General features: G+C 46.6%; 1 protein-coding gene across 1 annotated transcript in view; it reads left to right on the top strand.

Annotated features, from left to right (window-relative positions):
* Positions 1–20,753, top strand: part of TUBG1 (tubulin gamma 1) — a 204,204-nt gene extending 183,451 nt beyond the window's left edge. The window contains exon 11 of the mRNA XM_078645369.1: positions 20,169–20,753. Coding sequence (XP_078501495.1) covers positions 20,169–20,366 — 198 coding nt within the window. The 3' untranslated portion in view covers positions 20,367–20,753. The remainder of the gene's footprint in view (positions 1–20,168) is intronic.
* Positions 20,754–21,094: the final 341 nt, after the last annotated feature.

The following is a 21,094-nucleotide window of genomic DNA, read 5'->3' as shown; positions in this document are numbered from 1 at the left end:
TCCCGCTGCCCCGGGGCACTCCCAGCCGAGCATTGACGCTGTGGAGCCGGTCCTGGGCATAGAAAAGCGGCGGCCATCTTGTGTGTGGGTGGGATTCACAGCGCTCTAGTTGCGCTTAAAAGGGTATGTCCATACCTCCGCGCAGCGGACGCGCAATGCGGGGGCGCCTGACTCGCGCCGGAGTCGTGCCAGAGTCCTGCCCGTCTGCGCCCGTCCGCCACCCGGATGCGGCTGCAGTCGCAGGTACTGTTGCACCCAGTGATTCCCCACATCCCATCTCCTACGATAGTGCCACGCTCAAGACCATGAAGCCCAAACACTGTATCTCACCCCCTATTACACTCCAGGATGTTAGCCCCCATCTTCCTCTTATAAAATGTCTCCCAGGACATCCTGACGATGTAAAGCACAAGTGCTTCTTCACGCAGACAAACTCCAACTTGGCACGAATAAAGTCTGGTATGATCAACTGCCGTTCGCTAGTAAAGCACACCCTCGACATCGCCCAAACCTTGGAAGAGGATAAGTGGGACCTTTTATTCTTAACCGAGACTTGGTTAGGGGACGAAAACAACCCCGTGATATACTTAGCCATTCCCTCCGGCTATAGTATACTTTGCGCAAACAGACAGGGCTCTCACCCAGGAGGCGGAGTTGCCATAATATATAGATCCCATTGGACTATATCCTCTTTTCCTTACAAACAATTGGAACGCATTGAAGCACTCCCCTTCTGTATTAAAATAGCGGCCAATTTTACCTTCACAGGCCTCCTGGTTTATCGTCCCCCAAACTCTAAAACATCTCATCTCCCCGTATTCCTAGATTATGTTCTGCAAGCAACATCGCGATATGCTAACTTCACCCTTCTCGGGGATTTTAATCTCCACGTAGACAACCCCTTGGACTCCACCTCCTCCAACTTTCTGTCTACCTTATTAGATGGAGGGCTAAATCAACTTATTAGTTGCCCTACACATAAGGTGGGCCACACCCTTGACTTGATCTGCACCAATCTGGATGGTCTAGCCATAATTGATCCCTTCCCGGTGATCTGGTCTGACCACCTCTTTGTTCCTTTTTCATTCCCCCGGCACCGTCAAGATCGCCACATATACCCGGCCAAACTACAGGGCAGAAATTGGAGTAAGGTCTCCCCCGGACAGCCTTGCCGCCCATCTCCAATCTATCGACCCCCCTTGACACGATTTCTGACCTTGACACTCGTTTGACTAACTTCAACGGCTGGATTTCCTCTGCAATTGACCTCCTTGCCCCTATGAGGCCCATCAAAACCTATCGTTCTGCCCCATCTACTCCATGGTACTCCGACGAACTCCGAAAATGCAAATCGGAATGTAAACGCCTCGAGAGACGTTGGAGAATAACCTACTCACCTGACCGTAGATCTCTCGATAAATCTACCTTAAAAGAATATAGGAAAAAAATCATTGAACACAAAAGAACTTTTCTGGAAGAAAAAAATCACCCGTTCTCAAGGATCATCCAGGGAAATATTTGATACAGTTAGATCCTTCACCGACCCCCTGGCTTTAAAACGACCCCCACTGGTGTCTCAGACACTATGCAACAGTCTTTCGGAATTTTTCGAGAACAAAATAGCCACCATCTACGATTCCTTCCCTAGCAACACTAACTCAGACAAATGTACTACTAATATTACCATCACTGGATCTGACTGTACGTTTTCCAACTTTAAAGAGATCACCTTAGATCAATCTCTCAAAGAACTCCACAAAAGCAAATCCGGATCCCCTCTTGATCCTTGGCCCGCCAAGCAATATAAGTCCCTTGCACTCGTTCTCAACTCCACACTGAACGGGATTTGGAACGACTCGCTGCATACGGGAGTCTATCCAGACTCCTGGAAGCATGCACGGTTAGTCCCCATAATTAAGAAAGCCAACGCCGACCCGAGTGAACCATCCAACTACAGGCCGATCTCTCTCTTACCAGCCCCAGCCAAAGTGCTCGAAAAACTCGTTCAGCAACAACTAGCGGGTTTTTTAGAAACATCAGGTGCTTACCATGACTCTCAGCACGGCTTCCGACCGGGGTATAGCACTGAGTCAGCACTAATTGAGATGGCAGATGCAGTACGCTGGAGGATGGACGAGGGATCAAGAGCGGTGTTGGTGCTGCTTGACTTGTCGGCAGCATTCGACACCGTCTCCCACCCCCTCCTAGACCGCCTACAATCCAAAGGCATCCAGGGTACGGCCTTAAAATGGATTGCATCTTTCTTGTCCAACCGTACGCAGGCAGTGTTCACCCCCCCATATACCTCAGATAGCTGCCCACTTCGGTGGGGAGTCCTCCAGGGCTCCTCACTGAGCCCCCTCCTATTTAATGTCTATTTTTCACCTCTCTTTGATATCATCGCCCAAACTGGAATAAAGGCCACCTCCTATGCCGATGATATTCAACTTTTGTTTTCATTCAACAGCATCACCCAAACAACCTTTGACCCTCTAAAAAACTGCCTTCGCATAATTGCCCAGTGGATGGACAATAATTTTCTACGGCTAAACGCAGGAAAAACTGAGGTACTTTTCTTTCACCAGCCATCCCCACTAGATCCCAACATCTGGTGGCCTCTTGATTTGAGTGCACCACCCCAGCCCAAAGACTCGGTGAAAAATGTAGGGGTTAGATGGGATTCTAACCTCACACTGCATCATCAAGTTCACACAGTCTCTGCAGCCTGTTTTGCCAAGATTAGAATGGTGAAAAAGTTCATCAATTTCTTACCCAACAACACCAGGAAGATTGTAGTCCAGGCGCTGATCACTTCGCAACTGGACTACGCTAATGGCCTATACACTGGTCTGTCTGCAGGTCTCTGCCATCGACTTCAGACAGTCCAGAATGCTGCAGTACGACTGGTTGGTGGCATTCCCCTACGTGAGCACATCTCACCCCACCGTCGCAGACTTCATTGGCTTCCTATACAAAAAAGGGCAGAATTCAAGGCACTGGCTCACCGTGCATTGAGAGGCAAGGGCTCTGCCTACCTCTCCACCTGTCTCACCTCCTACAACAACACCAGGACTCTCCGTTCTTCTTCAAAAAACCTCATCACCACTCCCAGATTTAAAAAACTCGCTCAGGCGGAAAAACTTTCCAAGTATGCACTTCTGCCCTCTGGAACAAGTTACCAAATTCCATCTGGTTGATACAGGAAGAACCATCCTTCCTAAAAGCTTTAAAAACTCACTTGTTCTGTTAACCATCACTTTTTTAACAACTCTTAATCCAGCATAAGATCGCACAAGCGCCGGGACACCCCGTTGGGGTATCTGTGCGCTATAACAAAATACACTAAATAAATACATAAATAAATAAATAACTCTACTCCCTGCCTCTGCATGGAAATGAGCCATGCAAACAGTATTCTTCATGGAAAAGTGGCGACTGGGCCCTTGATTATAAAGTAACTTCACGGACAACAGTGAAGCCATCAGATCTCTTTTCTGTATTGAGGAGGTATGAGGAAGAAATGAATTTGGAACCACATTTCTCTATTGCATGACCTCATTGCGTAGGATAGAAGGACCAGCTCCATCATATGTGAAGATGAAAGGATATCTTTAATATCGACACAATCATGGTTATTGCCGGTTCAGAGTTTAAACAGTTAGCCAACTGAGCTGTGCTTCAACCGTAATGACGGCATACCATTTTAGCCAGAGGTTCAGTCTTAAATTTTCTATATTTATTTTGAAAGCTGCTGCCCAACATGAACAGAAAAGGACCTGCCCTTCACCTCACTGCAAGCTAAGGTTATCTGTTTTGCAGAGGGAGGGTTAACAGTACTGGTGAATTTTAGGGATTATTATTCCTACCACTTTTGTCAACAACAGTCCTAAGAGTCAGGCTACAGTTAACTCGGTTACCAACAATGAGTGCTTTCAACCACACCCGGTACCTGAAAGGGGTATTCCAGCCAGAGATGGCCTTGGGAATTTCAGAAGCAAGTTTAATCTCCAAGAAACTTCATCCAACTAAGGAAGCTCGCCAACGTATGAAGGCTTTTGAGAAGGCCTTCTGTTTATGTTCCTGCAAGTGGCACTTGCATAAGTCCAGTGAAGTTGGAGCAAAATTTGTATTCCAAATACTTCCTGGTCAACAAAGTAAGCTGATTGAGAACCACCTTTGATGTCTGTTAAATATCAAAGGAAACTGTTCTGCAGGGTTCTGTGCTTGATAACATTAGCATGTACTTCAGGGCTAATTCTTGAAATGTAAGATATAGTCTTCAAAGTACACATACTTTCCACCCATCTAAAAAATATGTTAATAGTTCATAATCAACAGACCGCAATATCTATGTTTGTCATTATATTTTGACTTCCAGTCAGCACTGAATATCTGAAGATGATGAAAGTGCCATGTGTTCGTGTGTTGGTCCACCTCAATTACACGGGCCTCTGAATATTTCTATACTTAGATGAACGGCTGCGGTAGGCACCATCGAAGGAGGTTACACAAATGGCATCGAAGACCTCCCACAAAGTGATCCAGTGCCTGGGCTTTACGCAACACCTCGATGCTCAGGGTTGTTCTGGGAACATATTTCAACACGCTTCATTTTTGCTGGTTCCTTTCCTTTCATTCAGCTGAGAACTAAATTGATTTTTTACCATATAGATAGAGGGCTAACTGCGATACCGGCGGCGTGGCAAACACTTTTTTGTGCATAAATCAACATGCTTACTCCTAAGACAAATCCATCCGGTTCTAAGCCCATCATGCTCCTCTGGCTAAGGAGGAAGACTTGTTATTGCATCACTATCCACCAGCCATGCACCTAAAGGTTAATTTCTGGTTCAGGAGAGAGAACCTTTGTGAAGACAAAAAGATCTGCCACTGGTGTACAGAAAAGGTGCTGCCTATAACATCTTCCCGCTCTAATCAGTTGTTGCCCTGTCTGCTACTTCTGTCACTCTCAGGCCTTAAGTATGTTTCACCTCCACCAATATTGATTGGAGATGAGATCTGCATCTCAATTCCTTTGACACAGCATCAGTAATTTTACAGCAGGGCTGTTTCACTCCTTTTCTACAATAGCCCAAACCCTTTCATCCTGAGGATGTTACAGGACCCTTTCTAGACTAAGAATTCCTCTTTTTATTCTAGTGCAAAAAACTTAATCCGAATATATAATGTCAAACATTTCTGCTGCACACATCTACAAGAGTTGTATGGGGGATGCTGACTTTTTTTTCACCAGAGAACCCACTATTAACTTAGTCAAAGACCAAGTGATGCTGCCAACCAATTCCAAAAACAGGTTCGTAGAGAATAATAACCCCTACAAAAAATACATAAAACAATGGTTGAGAGATATCGATGACGTGTGGCTCCTGTGGCAGGGGAGCCCCACCGAATTGATAGAGTTCCATCACTGGTTGAATAACAAGCATCAGGATATCAAATTCTCCATGGAGCATAGTAGCTCAAGGATGACTTTTCTGGACGTAGAGATTAGTTGTGTTGAGGGTCATTTAAAATCATCCCTCTTCAAAAAGAAGACAGATAGAAATACCATCCTCCACCATCGAAGTGCGCATCCCAGAAACCTGAGAACTAATCTACCCTATGGGCAGCTTCTTCGAATTCGAAGAAACTGCTCAGAAGTTGAGGACTATGACCTACATGCACAGAGGTTCTGTGAAGAAATGATCACCAGAGGTTACCCCAAAAAATTACTGAAACATGCCTTCAAAAGAGCACGTTACACCCCTCGGGAGTGCTTTCTTGAACGTAAAGAAAAACATGTATTGGATAAAATGGTTTGTGTTACAACGTTTGGCCCCCATACCCACCAAGTGCGACAAACAATACTCAAAAATTGGCATCTACTAGAAGAACTGGAATGCCCTTTTCCTCGACCAATCTTTGCGTATAAGAAAAATCGCAGCATCGGCCGACAGATTGTTCGGGCAGATGTATTGGTCGAAAAACCTAAACATGATTTACTCTCGATATGGGAAACAGATCAGGGGGCACCACAGATGTGGAAACTGTGTATCGTGCGATACAACGATCGAGGGTACTGAATTCCTCCACAAGAATATAAGATGGAAAAATGAGGGTTTCTCTAACTGCAGAACCAGGAATGTAGTTTACGCAATTACCTGTAGTTGCCATAAACTATACATTGGAAAAACTAATCAGCAGATCAATACTCGCATCACACAACATAGATCACGAATCAAAAATAAAGTGGTGTCTGCTCCCATGGTTCAACACTTTATAGAAAAGGGTCATTCCGAAACAGACTTCAAATGGACAGTCTTACATGCAATTACTCACACAAAAAGAATCCAAGATGTTGATGAGGTCTTATTAAAAAAGGAAGTCTATCTGATATTGCGAATCAATAGCATACAGACTGGGTTGAATTCCATGTCAGAAATTTCCAGATTGTAAAAACATCGCCCCAAACATGTATGGTGCACCTTACGTGAGGCCAGTCTGTAGGGACTACATATCCCATACTTCCAAAAATCACGTGGTGTAAGTAAATACCACGCCTTGTCCAAGATGGCGCACTGATGGAAAGTCACAGTTACTGAAGAGAGCAGTTCTGAGCAGAAGAATTTGGGTAGGTGAATACAATGACTAGATCGAAATTTAGATGTAATAAGGTGACAAGCGGTATCTAACTCAGTGCTTGGTACCTTGACAGGACACGGACCCTTCGAAATAAAATTCACCAGTCGCCATATAAAAGAGCAGCGAGAACGAGCGTGCAAAGCCTGGAAGTGAAGGTACCTACTCTTTACTGGGTTCGGGTTAAAGTGTGTGTTTGTATACACGATTAGGCTAAATGAACAGATCGAGTTATAAAAAATACTCTCCCCAGACAGGCATACAGGACCCGGATGGGCACCTGTGAACAAAGTAACATTGGCGGTTGTTTACCGAATCTGAAGTGATCTGGAGACAGAAGCGACTACCTCGATAAGGTAGGATTTAGGAGTGTGTTTGGTGTCTGACCACAGGCGAGACATTGGAACAAATAACTGATTCCATCATATTGATATTTCTTTCTCTAGAAACTGTGGCAGGGACCACTTTTAAAAAAGAAAAAAAGTGAACCCAATCGAACCGTGACGACTCACATTAAAGGTATGCACCTTGTAGTCAAACACGAGAATACAGCGATAACAGGATGCTAATAAGCCTAAAACTGACTGAGTTTTTTACTTTTTCTTTTTGCACAAACCTTGCAGATAAAAAGTGACAAAGCCCTGATGAGAACCCGCAAATTAAAATAGCGAGTTCGAAACGTGTCGGCAAAATGGAGACAATTAATTGATAACAGCAAGGAACAAATTGTTCCCTGGATGACTGGAACATTGATTAATTCTCCCAGTCATATTTGTATTTTTCATTAGATTTGTTTTTCTCCATCTAAACATGACTTTATCACTTAACTAAAGATAGTGTAAATATTGAATATTTCTGTTTCTGCATAAAAAATCGTGCAATGTATACATGAAGGGTTCAGATTTATGTTCTGTTTTGTATATGTAGTGTTTTTTGAATAATTGTATGTAAAGTTTATATGTAATGTCTTTCTCTTTCAAATGAATTTCAAAGCAAAAAAATCAAAAAGTAAAAGGGTATAAATAAATGATACCGAACAAATCTGGAAATAAGATTGATTTGTCACTCCAATTAAGGAGTAGTGTAAAATTACTCTGTAGGGTCAGCACTTAGAACACAAAGGGCATTTCTTTAAGCTCTCCATATTTACATGTGCACATAAAGATCGTTGATTTCTGGGGTCTTCTCCCCTATTTGGTGGATGTGAAGAATGCCTGAAATTCTATGAAGATAAAAACCAGGACTTCTATATGAAGCACACTCATTTGTTTCCTTTGGTCATGTCTAGAAAGAATGGGTCATTTGAAAAGAAGGGATTTCTTGCTGGATGAAGACGTTAATTACCTTTAACTAGTTATTCAACATTGATGTATTTCAGAGTACTTTGCCACCCTTCCTCCATCCCTATGAAGCAGCAGGTACTGCACACCAATGATAAGTAGAGTTTGATGCCTCTCCACCTCATTAGCTGCTTGGCAGACCAATACAACGGGAGGATGGACTACAGTATAATAGCTTCTGAGGGATACATCTGCCAGTGGATTCCTCACCTTGTAAATATCCCCCTGCGTCAGCAACATTCGGAAATTCTTTTGTAGCTCCACACGCCGACGAGGCAAAGCTCCTTGTGGCGAAGTTGAAAGGCAAGAAGAAGAAAAGGTTAAAGTCCCGCTCCAGACGTTCGAGGTCCTGTTCGAGGTCGTCTTCGGGGCATGCTTCTAGATCCAAGAAGAAGCATAAGAAAAGGAAGCACGGGTCGCGACGTCATTCCGAGAGAGAGTCGGATCCGAAGTCGTAGTCTCCAGGTCGTCGACATCGGAAGGATTATGTTTCTCCTTCACCTACTGTACCGGAGCCGGAAGGTGGCCATCGCCTGTTGAGTCGAATCCGTCCCCAACATCGATTCATTCTCCACCTCGAGAGGAGGAAGAGGCTCCTTTGCCTGAGGGTTCTGTGACTCCGGTCCATCGTCCTGAAGTTCCAGTTGACCCGAATCCGGTGCCTCCTCAGGAGCAGCCTGTGGGTACGTACCCTCCTTTTCCAGGCCAAGACCCAATGCATTACTTAAATGCTATGTACGGGGGTCTTTTCAAGAGCCATGTACCCCTCTGGAGCACCGGTTAGTCCCATGGGTACGATGGCCTTTAATCTGGGAGTCCCTCAGACGTATGCTCCGGCGCCGTTCATGCCCTTTATGCCGGCACCGACTCCGTCTTGGCATCTCTTGGCGCCACCGAAGTCATCGACGCCGATTCCATCTTCTCCGGCGCCGGTTCCAATTAGACTCGTACGCTTCAGCCTGGTCCTTCGGCTCCAAGCTCGACGCCGGCACCGGCTCCATCGGAGTCGATTGCGGATCCACCGATGCCGATCCCGAAGATGAGGTCTAGAAGGGAAGCTCAGCGGCTTCTGGAGGAACAGAGATATAGAGAAGAGGTAATGGAGGAAGGTGAACTGCAGGAATCTGAAGATTTCTTTGATGGTCTTAGGGAGGCTAGTGGTTTAGAACTACCTCCGGATTGGGAGCTTTCCTCTGCTCCAGATGTTCCATCAAAAGATGTAGCACCATATCATGTACTCATTAAAAAGGCGGCTGAGGTTTTACATTTAAATCTGCCCACTGCGGAATTTAAATCAAACATTTTAACGGAAGTGCTTCACTCTCCCTCTTCAGTAGTAGAACCTATGCTTCCTTTTAATGATGCATTAACAGAGCCAATCTTGGAGGTGTGGCGTAAGCCTTTTTCGGCTCCAGCAGTTTTAAGGGATGTCGCAAGGAGATATAGGGTGGCTCCTGGAGATCCGGACTTCTTATCTTCCCATCCTTCTCCTGAAAGCTTGGTGGTACAAGTGGCCTGCTCCAAAAAGTCTACTGGTGCTTTTCCTCAAGTGCCTGGTGACAAAGAGTTTAAGAAACTAGGTCAATCGGCGAAAAAGGTTTTCTCTTCAGCTAGCATGGCTCTCAAGTCAACAAACGCCACTTGCCTTTAAAGGTGTTACATTCACGCTCTAATGGACCCTGTGAAGCAGTTGGTTCCTAAGATTTCTGACGAGGACAAGCAGAGCTTCAATGAGGTTCTTGCTGATACTCAAGCTGCTGCTCGCCAAGTCATCCAGAGTGGCTTGGACACAGCTGACTCTGTGGCAAGGGTCATGGGGTCATCGATTGCTACCAGGAGAGCTGCTTGGTGAAAGTCATCTGAGTTTTCTGCTGATGTCCAGGCTACCTTAATAGATCTGCAATTTGATGGTTCGGGCCTGTTTGGGAAGAAGGCGGATACTGCCTTGGAGAGATTCAAGGATAGTAGAGCAACGGCTAGATCTTTGGGCCTCCAGTCCAGAGGTTCTGTGAGTAAAAGGTATAGAAGATTCGGAAGGTCTTCATTTCGATCTTTCGAGCAACCCCAAAAGCAGCAGCAGAATCCGCTGTACAAATCGTACAAAGGCAGGCTCAGGGACCGTCCTTGAGGGCGTCAAGCCTCCTCCTTCTCTTCTTCCCACTCCCCTCCTGCCACAGCAAAGCAGCCCTAGAGCCGCCATTCCGGATCATGTTGGTCCTGTGGGGGGTCGGCTTACTCATTTTCTACAGGATTGGGAATCGGCACTTCAGACCTTTGGGTTCTCAATCTTGTAGAGAATGGGTATGCTCTTCCCTTTCGGGAATTCCCTCCGAATTACCCTCCTTGCCAAGGTTTTTGCTCAGAGGACCACCTGTTTCTTCTGCACGAAGAAGTCCTGGCGTTACTGAGAAAAGGTGCGATAGAGGTGGTTCCGGAGCAGGAAAGGGGTCAGGGATGCTACTCCCGGTATTTCCTGATACCCAAGAAGGATGGCAGACTTCGTCCAATCTTGGACCTCAGGGTCTTGAACCTCTATCTGAAACAGGAGAAGTTCAGGATGCTCACCCTTGCGCAGGTTCTTCAAGCGCTGCTGGAAGAGGACTGGATGGTGTCAATCGACTCACAGGATGCGTATTTTCATATTCCCATCCTGAAGTCACACAGGAAGTATCTCCGTTTCACTGTGGGGTCGCAACATTACCAGTTTGCGGTCCTTCCATTTGGTCTTACTACTGCACCTTGAGTCTTCACCAAGGTGATGGCGGTGGTGGCAGCCCATCTCAGAAGGTCAGGGATACCGGTATTCCCTTATCTGGACGACTGGCTGATCAAAGCAGAGTCGCCAGAGAGGGTGCTCCATCATCTGCAGATTACAACACAGTTGTTGTACAGGTTGGGTTTCTTGATAAATGTGCCTAAATCTCACCTGGTGCCCTCTCAGTGCAACCTGTTCATAGGTGCGGTACTGGATACCACTGTGTATCGGGCATTCCCTCCTCCACAAAGGATTCTCGACATACAGGAAATGATTCCTTTATTTTAAAACGGAGCGGTCGTTCCAGTCTTGAAGGTCCTTCGCCTGCTCGGTCTGATGGCTTCCTGCATACTGTTGGTCAACCATGCACGCTGGCACATGAGGGCACTCCAGTGGTGCCTCCGCAGGCAGTGGTATCAGCACCACGGAGATCTCCGGGAGTCAATCAGGATCTCCAGAAAAGCTGTGGCGGATCTGTCTTGGTGGAGCGTCGAAGGCAATCTGTCTCAAGGAAAGCCTTTTCATTTGCCTCCATCGATAGCCACAGTGATAACTGATGCATCCACTCTAGGGTGGGGTGCTCATCTGGGGGGTCTGGAGATCAAGGGTCTTTGGTCTCCAGAAGAAAGGCTACTTCACATCAACCTTCGAGAGTTGCGGGCGATACTTTTGGCACTCAAGGCCTTCCTCCCTTCCCTTCGCGGTTAGTCGGTTCAAGTCCTAACGGACAACACGACCGCGATGTGGTATTTTAACAAGCAGGGAGGAGTGGGGTCGCATTGTCTTTGACTACGGTAACATTCTTTATCTGGGCTCCAATTTAGCCATAATCAGACAACTACAGTTGGTCCAGAACTCCGCAGCCAGGCTGTTGTGTAAGATCCCTAGGACAGCAAGGATCTCGAAGCACCTTAAAGACCTACACTGGTTGAAAGTTGAAAACCGGGTCCGGTTTAAGGCCTTGACCTACATGTTTAAGATCAGGGCAGGAACCGCACCACGGTACCTGCAGAAATTGGTTCGGCCCCACGTTCCTGTACGGAATCTCCGTTCCTTAAATGGAGCAACTTTTGTGGTTCCCAGATTCAAACTGGCCCGAATGGGAGGTAAATCCTTCTCCCACTTGGGACCAGTTCTTTGGAACTCCCTCCCTTTAGCCTTGCACAAAGAGGAAAACTTTGCCAGTTTCAAGAAAAAAGTTAAAACCTGGCTGTTTAATAAATAATTGTTTAAATTAATGGTTGTTGATCTCTTGACGGCATTTGCTTTCTGTATTTCGTTCTTTTAGCCATGGCGCCGGGAAACCCTTTGTGGGTATCTGTGCGCATTATAAGTGTAAAAAATAAATAAAATAAATAAATAAATAAAAGAGGCTCTGCGGCTTTGGTCCTGTGTTCAGGACCATCAGATTTGTCTGATGGCAAATCATCTGGCCGGAGTTCTGAACGTTTGTGCAGACAGTCTCAGTCGGCAGTTCTTAGCTGATCACGAGTGGAGGCTTCATCCAGAGGTAGTTCATCACTTCTTTCGGATGTGGGGATCTCCTCGGGTGGACCGGTTTGCCACTCACGAGAATGCTCACTGCCCGTCATTCTGCAGTCTCCAGTATCCGATGCAGGGGGCCTTGGGGGGCGCGTTTCAGATGAATTGGGGTTCGTGTTTCCTCCCATACCCATGATTCCTCGGGTTCTGAGGAAGATTCGCCAAGACCGGGCCCAAGTCAAATTGATCGCCCTGGATTGGCCAAGAAGGGTGTGGTACACAGATCTTCTCCACCTCTCCTCGTGCCCTCCGCTCCGTCTTCCTCTCAGGGCAGACCTCCTCTCGCAGTCGCAGGTTCTACACCCCCACCTCCAGACCTTACACCTTCATGCCTGGAGATTGAACGGGGCAACATGAATTATTTTTCTCTCCCACATGACAAGGTGGATGTCATTATCAGCCAGGCGTCATTCCACCAAGTCTATCTATTCTTATAGGTGGTGCAAGTTTGTCTCTTGGTGTGGGGAGAAGTCCATTGACCCTTTGAAGGCTCGTTTGTCTGACATTCTTCAGTTTTTTCTTTCGTTGGCCCAGCAAGGATTTGCTGTAGCGACAGTCAAAGGTTATCTGTTGGCCTTGTCTGCATTCCTTTGTCTGCCGGATCAGCCGTCCTTATTTAAGTCTCCTATTGTTGTAAGGCTTTTAAAAGGCCTTACAAATACATTTCCTCCTACTCCTTTTATTGTACCTCAATGGGACTTAAACCTTGTCCTTACTTTCTTGATGGGAAAACCTTTTGAGCCTCTGCACAAGGGTCCCTTGAGGTTGTTATCTTTTAAGACGGTCTTTCTAATTGCAATTACCTCGGCAAGGAGGGTAAGTGAGCTTCAAGCTCTGTGTTCGAAACCCCCATTCTTGACCATTCATGCTGAAAGAATGGTACTCAGGGCCAGGGCTGCTTTTCTGCCTAAGGTGGTGACTCCTTCCCAAAGTGGGCGATGAGCTTTTACCTGGACAGAACTAGAGAGTTCAGGATTGATGACTAACTCTTCGTGGGTTTCGTTGGCGCCAGAAGAGGCAAAGCGGTGCACAATCGCACGCTGTCAAGATGGATTGTCTTCTGTATTAAGATATGCTTCTCTCTGGCCGGTAAGGAACCTCCAGAGGGTTTGAGGGCTCATTCCAATAGAGCAAAGTCTACTACTTCTGCTTTGTCTAGAGGTATTCCTGTAGAGGATATTTGTAGAGCGGCAACTTGGGCCTCCCTCCACACTTTCGCAAAGCATTACTGCTTAGATTTCTTGGTAGAGAAGGGTGGACACCCTCTTCCGGGAGTGGGGACTGCTGTGGGAATCTGTTCACAAGGTGAGGAATCCACTGGCAGATGTATCCATCAGAAGAACAAGTTACTTACAGAAAATTTGCCCTTCATTTTTGCTTTTTGGGACACAAACCATAAATACTATTACCAAATTAAGCCTGCCATTGCATTCATTTAGTTCATTCTCCTTCACATGGAGTGCTCAGTTCTACAGCTCCTATTTCAGTTGTCTGGCGTGCCTTACTTTTGTCATAAAGAACTAGAGTACATTTTGTATTTATTAGAACTCTTTGTGAAGCAGCAGTAGAAAACTGTAGAATTAACTGGCAGGCTACTGCTGTTGTTGGAAGTACATTTTACTCAGCATAGCGGGTGTTTTTCTCACATTGATGAAGACGATATTTGTAAATTTATAAGAATATTTTTAGCATCTGGATCACCAACCATAATTTCCATAAGAAAATCATGAGAAAGCGGTTTTCTCTCAAACCTGGTTTACCAAATCTTATCAAGGGGTGAAATCACTTTAGAACTGACCACAATTCCTAAAATGAGTATAGCACCTCCAAAACATGATTGACATTGTTACTAAATCTAGTATGACTCTCTTTAATGATCCTTTTTGGGACCCCTCATTCCCAACCATTCACCACAATGCATTTAGGTAGAACAAACAAATTGCGGAACTTTATTAGCAATAGGAAACCAGTGGGTTGTGTGTTAACATCCACCTAAAAGTAATACTATGAAAAACACTGCATCCTGCAACAATTAGGTGAGTTTATTTCCAACCTTTTAGGGTTTGATTTATTTTTTTGATAATCAAGTTTATTGATTTTAAAACGAACCACAAATTTACATTGGCAGCGAAATCAAGCACAATATCTGGATAATATACAACCATAAGGGAGATGAGACCTGTGAATCATTCTTCAGGGTAAAGTCTTGCATCAGGTTATCACGAATCATAAAAACACACACATACCCCCCCCCCCTCAGGACAATAGGTTGAACCATTTACCCCAAATCTTTCCAAATAGTTCAGGGCAGCCCCAGGCTTCAAAGAGGGGTTCCTCTTGAGTTCCGTACCAGTCTATCCCCACCCGTCTCCACTTACGCATAGTACGGAACTTGGCCTGAGACAAGAGTGCCGCTAAGTCTTGTTTCGCCACCAGGACTGCTGTCCCAAGGAAGCGCTTGTCGGCCCGAGAGCCATCCAGGCTATCAAACACACCTAGAATCCGATGTAATGGGTCGTGGGGAACCGTCCACCCCAGGGTCTGTGTGAGTTCCAGTTCCACACCCGCCCAGAATGGTGCAAGGACAGGGCATTGCCAGATCATGTGATAGAAGACCGCTGGGGCGTGATTGCATCACGTGCATGTCGGGGAGGGCCACAGACAGGCTCTGTATAGACGCTCAGGGGTTAGGTATGCCATGAGTAGGTAGTAGAGTTGGACTAGACGCAACTTGGAGGAAGTCGTCAGGGTCTTGGGGGCCATAAGAGCGTCCCTCCAGCCCGCATCCTCTAGGGGGCCCAACCAACCCTCACAGCGGGCACGCAACTAATCTGGGGTTGCGGGCCATTGTTCACGAGGGAGCGATAACTCCGTGACCCCCCGTCCTCCCCCCCTACCCAGGTTCCCCATCATCACTTGGGCCTCGAGGGGACGAAATTCAGGGAGGGAGGTGGTAGACGGAATGTGCACCCTGAGGGCATGCCTAATCTGTAGATATTTATAAAATTAGGAGGAATGGAGGGAGTAGTGCTGCTGCAAGTCTGCAAAGGTTCTGATGAGGTCCTCAACCCATACGTCCCCAAGAAGCGAGATCCCAATGTGGTCCCACAGACGGGAGTCTCGGAGAGACGAGGCCTCTCGCAGCCAAGTACCATGCCACAGGGGTGTCACTCTAGTAAGTTTCCCACCCTATTTCGTGTGGCGCAGAGCCATTAGGACCGTCATAGTGATGGTGGGGAAGGACTTGTGGTATGGGGGCCCCTTACAAATAGGCTTGGAGCTGTGGAAAGTCCAGCGATCTGAGATCTTCCTGGTATGCCGGATCGGACCAGCCGCCCGTAAAACAGTCATGAACCACGATGAGTCTCGTGGCCAGATAGTAAAGGGTAAGATTTGTCACACCCATGCCTCCATCATCAGGAGGTATGCGGCAGTGTGCTAGGGCCATTCCACCCCCCTCCCCCAATAAAAACCGGGTGAGGAAATCATCAATTTCACTGAACCAGCTCTCCGGGAGGTGAAAGGTAATATTTTGTAGAATATATAGAAAACTGAACAATCATTTTAAAAAGGGCACTTCTGCCCTGGGGGTGAAGAGGAAGGGATTGCCATCTCCTGAGGTCCGCTTTGGCCTTGGTAACCAGGGGCGTAATATTCAGGGCCCATTCAAGTTCTGGAAACAGGGCGGCCGAGACCCCAGGGTACTTGAAGGACTGCCTACACAGAGGAATGGTAGTTTGCTAATCGAAGCCGGCACGGGACGGGTGGAGGGGAACCTGAGTGGACTAGGCTGGGTTGAGCCGAAGGCCAGAGACCTGTTCAAAGGCAGAGAGGGCGTCCAAGCACCGTGGGCCAGAGTTCTCGGGGTCTGCCAGGAAGAGAAGGATGTTGTCGGCGTAAAGGGCGAGCTTGTCTCCCTGAAAAGGGTCCCAAGCCCAACCCCGGATGCAGGGATCTTGGAGTATGAGAGGCGCCAGGGGCTCCATCGCTAGCGCAAATAAAAGCGGCGAGAACGGACAGCCTTGGCGATTTGCCCCTATGGATGGGAAATGCCTCCGAAAGCACACCATTAATTAGGACCCTCGCTTTAGGACTGGAATATAAAACACGGATGAGGCACCGAAACGGAAGGCTGAAACCCAACACCTCTAGCACGTCCTCCAGATAGCTCCAGTCAACCGTATCAAATGCTTTTTCTCCAGGTGTACGGATATGATTGTGTCTTCAGCTGTAGGAGCAATGTAGGAAATAGTGGATGGACCGCATGCTGTTGGGCCCCTGAGTTCAGACTCGCTCGTCCTCCCCGGTTCCTCAAAGTGCGGGACTCCTCAAAAAGTCTGGGTCCGATATGGCAGGGCGCAGTGTCTAGGATGTGGCTCAGATCAATCAGGGAACCAGTCGAGCTGGGAGTTGCAGATCCCCGAGGTAATGCAGATGGGACACTGCTTCCTGTGATCGGGAAGCTTCGCCGTAACGGTCACCCTTCTTTCGGGACATAGTACGACGCCTCTGAGGCTTGGGTAGGGTTGGGTGAAGTTGCGTAGGCTCCCACTGGGTAGGGGAGGAGAGAAGTCGGTTCTGGAGAGGGCGCTCCTACGTGAGCCAGGTCCAGGCCGCTTGGGGGTTATCGAAGAAGAGTGCTGTCTCTTGAAAAACAACTCTGAGCCGGGCCGGAAAGAGGAGACCATAGCAAAGACCCAGATTACGGAGCTTCTGCTTGACATCATCGTAAGTTCGACTTTGGGCCTGTACCTCTTTGGTGTAGTCTGGGAAGACCATGATCTTGCTGTTTTGGAAAGTCAGTGGACCCTGAGTCCTTGCTGCCCTAACGATAGCGTCCCTGTTCCGGAAGTTGAGGACTCTCAGGATCATGGGCCGGGCAGGAGCTCCTGGTGAAGTTCGGGGGGCCAGGGAGCGATGGGCACGTTTTATTGCGAACCTAGGGGGAGAGGGACTCTTTGGGCATCAAGGATCGCACCAAAGTCTCCACAAACGTGTCCACACGGCCCTGTTCGGCCCCTTCGGGAAATCCTATGAGGCGCACTTTGTTCCTCCTCGACCTTTTTTCGACGGTGGAGTTCCGAGGTCTGAGTCTGGAGACGGGCCACTTGGGTCTTGAGTTGGTCTATATATCATCCTCAGCCGTGGAGATACACAATTCCGCTTCTGAAATTCAGGCCGTGGCATTGCACAGATCCTGACTAATAAGGGCCATGTCCACCCTCGCCAATCTTGTTTTCAACCGAGGCCTGCGATGCGGCAATTGCTTGGAAGATAGTGGAGAGGTCAACCCCAGCGGGGGCAGGATTATTGGACGCCCCCTCCAGGATCCCGGTCAATCGTGGTGTATTGGTCCATTTTTGTTTGGGTTTGAGGGGCATGGGTCTGCAGGGTGTGATTTCTGCCCATCACCACTGAGGGTGAGGTCCAGCCGCTTCACGGGCAGGGGAGGTAATCAGCAATCCCAGAGAGGAGGGAGGGCGACACCCACACCGTTGATACTCTGGCCCGGGCGTCCAGGCCAGCCCCCTCAGATCTCCGTGAACTTCCAGGGTAAAGCAGTATACATCCGCCCTAAGTTCTATCCCTGGTGTGCCATATATTAAATAAAACAACTCCAATATGCCCACCATCCATGGTGACCGATTTATCCAGCAAGTCTTGTGTTTTAATTCAGTCGGTTCCATTAATACAGGTTTACTTGTTTCTTCTGACCAAATGTCCAAAGTAAGTGGTGTTGGGTTTTTCCAGTACTGCAGCTATCACACTGCAACAAAACTCCTTTTTGCACAAGTGAAAAATCTATAATCTCGCTGATAGATGGGGCTAGTGCTAGGCTACGAGTGTTGTCACTGTTTTTTGCACAATCCAGTTAATTCTATTAAAAATTATTTGCCAGAAATAAGATATTAGGTCCTATTTCCAGCGTGTCCAACTCCTCTACTACACTTCATGCAGTCATTCCACTGGTTAATGCTCACCAACATCTTGTCCAGGTTTCCGTACATTTTCAGAAATGTTGTGGAGTGTAGAAACTGTAGTAGTCATATTTATTGTAAGTGTTTCAATTGTTTAGTCAACGTTGACCAGGCTAAAGTCAGTCTCTGGAGGGTGGTTGAATAGGATGGGATCTCTTACAGGTTAATCTAGTAAAAAATGAATTCGTAAGTACATAGAACCATGGCTCCAGAAGGATTTGTGTCGAGACAGGTCTTGCGGTTTTAGAACCTATTTGAAGCATTCAGAGTTGGAGGGAGCGCCGTCTGTCTTTATGGGAAAGGTGAATTCTATCAGAAATGATTGTTATGAAAGCTAGTATGTTTATATAGATCATCGCCTCTACAGTTCGATGAAAGTGGTTCTGTGCCCTTAGAGAAATTGCAGATCATTAGTATGAAGAAGCTCACTTGACGAGGATGGGACGAATTTGTCAAACTACCAGAATTATTATGAGACGTTTGTATTGAGACTGATCGCTGTTGTTTTCCTGGCTGAAGACAGGGCAGCTCTGAAATGGACTCATCCTTTGTTAGACTAGATACGACCGTAGCAACGCGTTTTAGAGCATACCTTTCCTTCATCAGGGCGAGAGCAGAAATCTTGAGTTAAGCAAGTAATTGTTTTGGTGTGATTGTGAGGAAATTATCAGACCTAGTCAACGGAATTAGACAGATATGTAAGGTATTAATCGAACCCAGGTTCTTGTATGCCTTCATCAAGTATGCGAAGAAGGAAAGCAACTTTTAGCAAGCTGGAAGGTACCTACCTACCTGTTTGAAAGGAAAAGATATTCCTGATGGGAAAATGTACATACAGCGCAACAATTCGCTCAGATTGGTAGAACATCAAAAATGTATGTGTGGATGACTGAGTGCAAAACCTAATTTAAAAAAAACTACAGATCTGGGAGTAGGACCCTGTGGTTAATATCAAAAACATGTGGGCAGATGAACTGGGTTTTGAAGAGGCAGTAGATTAGAATTTAAACAGGGTTTACTTTACTTTCGTTCAAATTCTTAAATCGTGCAGTGTCCGCGCCAGCCACTAGGTAGCATCACTGGATCATTTTCTTTGTCAACTATAGCAAAGCCTTGCAAATTCTTTCTCTCTGCAATATGCAGGTAAGGAACCAGGTTTAGCCAGCTGCAGGGACTGTTGTATTAATTAGAAGGAATATAAATCCTCTGTGTAGGAACTTACCTGAGGTGACTGTGTAGAAGAGATCATTCGATCTTTATTTTTGTAAAAGTGGTCATGCCCTGAACCAAAAACCCACAATAAAGTGATGACAATTTGTTCAGTGGATAGGTGCTGCCTTTATTTGATGAAGGCCAAAAGAAAGCTGGTGATCTATGCATGTTGCTCGGGCTGGGTGGTCTGCATAGTGTGCGCTTGGGCACTAACCATGCTTGGCTCAATTTTTCACTTGGGGCACAACACCGATTTTAATGCTCTGGGTTATTTCCCTCATAGTCTATCTATAGGAAAAGGTGTGCACAAATTGGTGCTCTGAAGGGGATTACTGTGCACAAACACAGTCTGAGACGGTTCTCATTGGTTATTCTCCATTGCATGCCGCAAAACCTAGGACTGTTGCAAAACCACCAGAGAACTCGTGCCAACTGTTGTTCTGGCCTGTTTGAACACTGCTATTTAATCCGCCACTTTGACTGAGGCTGTATGTGTTTTGTTCTTAATTTCTTAAAATTTGGAAAGAAAGAGCAGCTGTGACTGGACTAAGGTGGCTTGCCAGAGGTGAATGGTTGCAGGCAGGAGGCGCGGGACCAGTGGAGTGAGCAGGCTGATTTTGATGACCCTTGCTGTCTGTCCTTCTCTGTACAGAGTCTTGAAAGAATTCACATTATACTTGACTTCTGGCACTTCTCTTGCAGTTATTTGAGCGGACATGCCGTCAGTATGACAAGCTGAGAAAGCGAGAGGCCTTCTTGGAACAGTTCCGAAAAGAGGACATCTTCAAGGATAACTTCGATGAGCTGGACGACTCGCGAGAGGTGGTCCAGCAGCTTATCGATGAGTACCATGCAGCCACCCAGGCAGAGTACATCTCCTGGGGTACGAAGGACAAGTGAGCAGCAGGCACTTACTACTCTTTGACAGTGACAATCTCTATGTAAACCTACAGGCACTTCCCCTCCAGCGGATGTGTGTCATGTATTTGAGTGGTTTGTTCGCCCCTAAATAAGGTTATATTAAAAAACTGTCCTCTGAGGTCTTCGCATTGCACGACTTCTGTCCCGCTACCGGCCATAGTAGTTTGCAGATGCGAGGGACATTTGTGGTCACCAGGGTCAAGTTGAATCATTGTTTCTTTATCCTTCACTGTGTATAGTACATGATCAGGTGTGTCCGTCAGGCCAGTGTCTAGCTGCTGTCATACAAGGTCATTTTAAGGAACAATATCTTTGAATGAATATATTGTAAAAAATAAAATCTTATTTTTTAAAGTGAAAAAAAAATCTTTGGATTCCTTTATTTAATCCTACAATCATAGGCACATGCATTTCCTGTGGGTGTGGTGCTGATAGCCACATGGTTACTGGACATGCCTGTGGTTGGACTTGATGCCTGAAAGTGTCATTTAGCTAATATGACTGCTGTGAAAGAGTGACTCATACACTGCTCAAATGATGAAACATGCAACAGAAAAATGAAACTGGCCTCGGTCTCACGAATGGACACACTTTCTGCAAAGATTTACGGTGCTGTGTGGAATGAGGACGTGCCAGTGCTCAGGCTGTGTGGCAGCACTTTGAGGTCTTAGGCTTACTGGCGTCCAAAGAGAGCTCTGTGCTATGGT

The sequence above is a fragment of the Lissotriton helveticus genome, chromosome 5_1, assembly GCF_964261635.1.
Source record: "Lissotriton helveticus chromosome 5_1, aLisHel1.1, whole genome shotgun sequence".
NCBI classification, from domain to species: domain Eukaryota; kingdom Metazoa; phylum Chordata; class Amphibia; order Caudata; family Salamandridae; genus Lissotriton; species Lissotriton helveticus.
The sequence above is the reverse complement of the archived record's forward strand: the minus strand, read 5'-3'. Positions and strand labels throughout refer to the sequence as shown.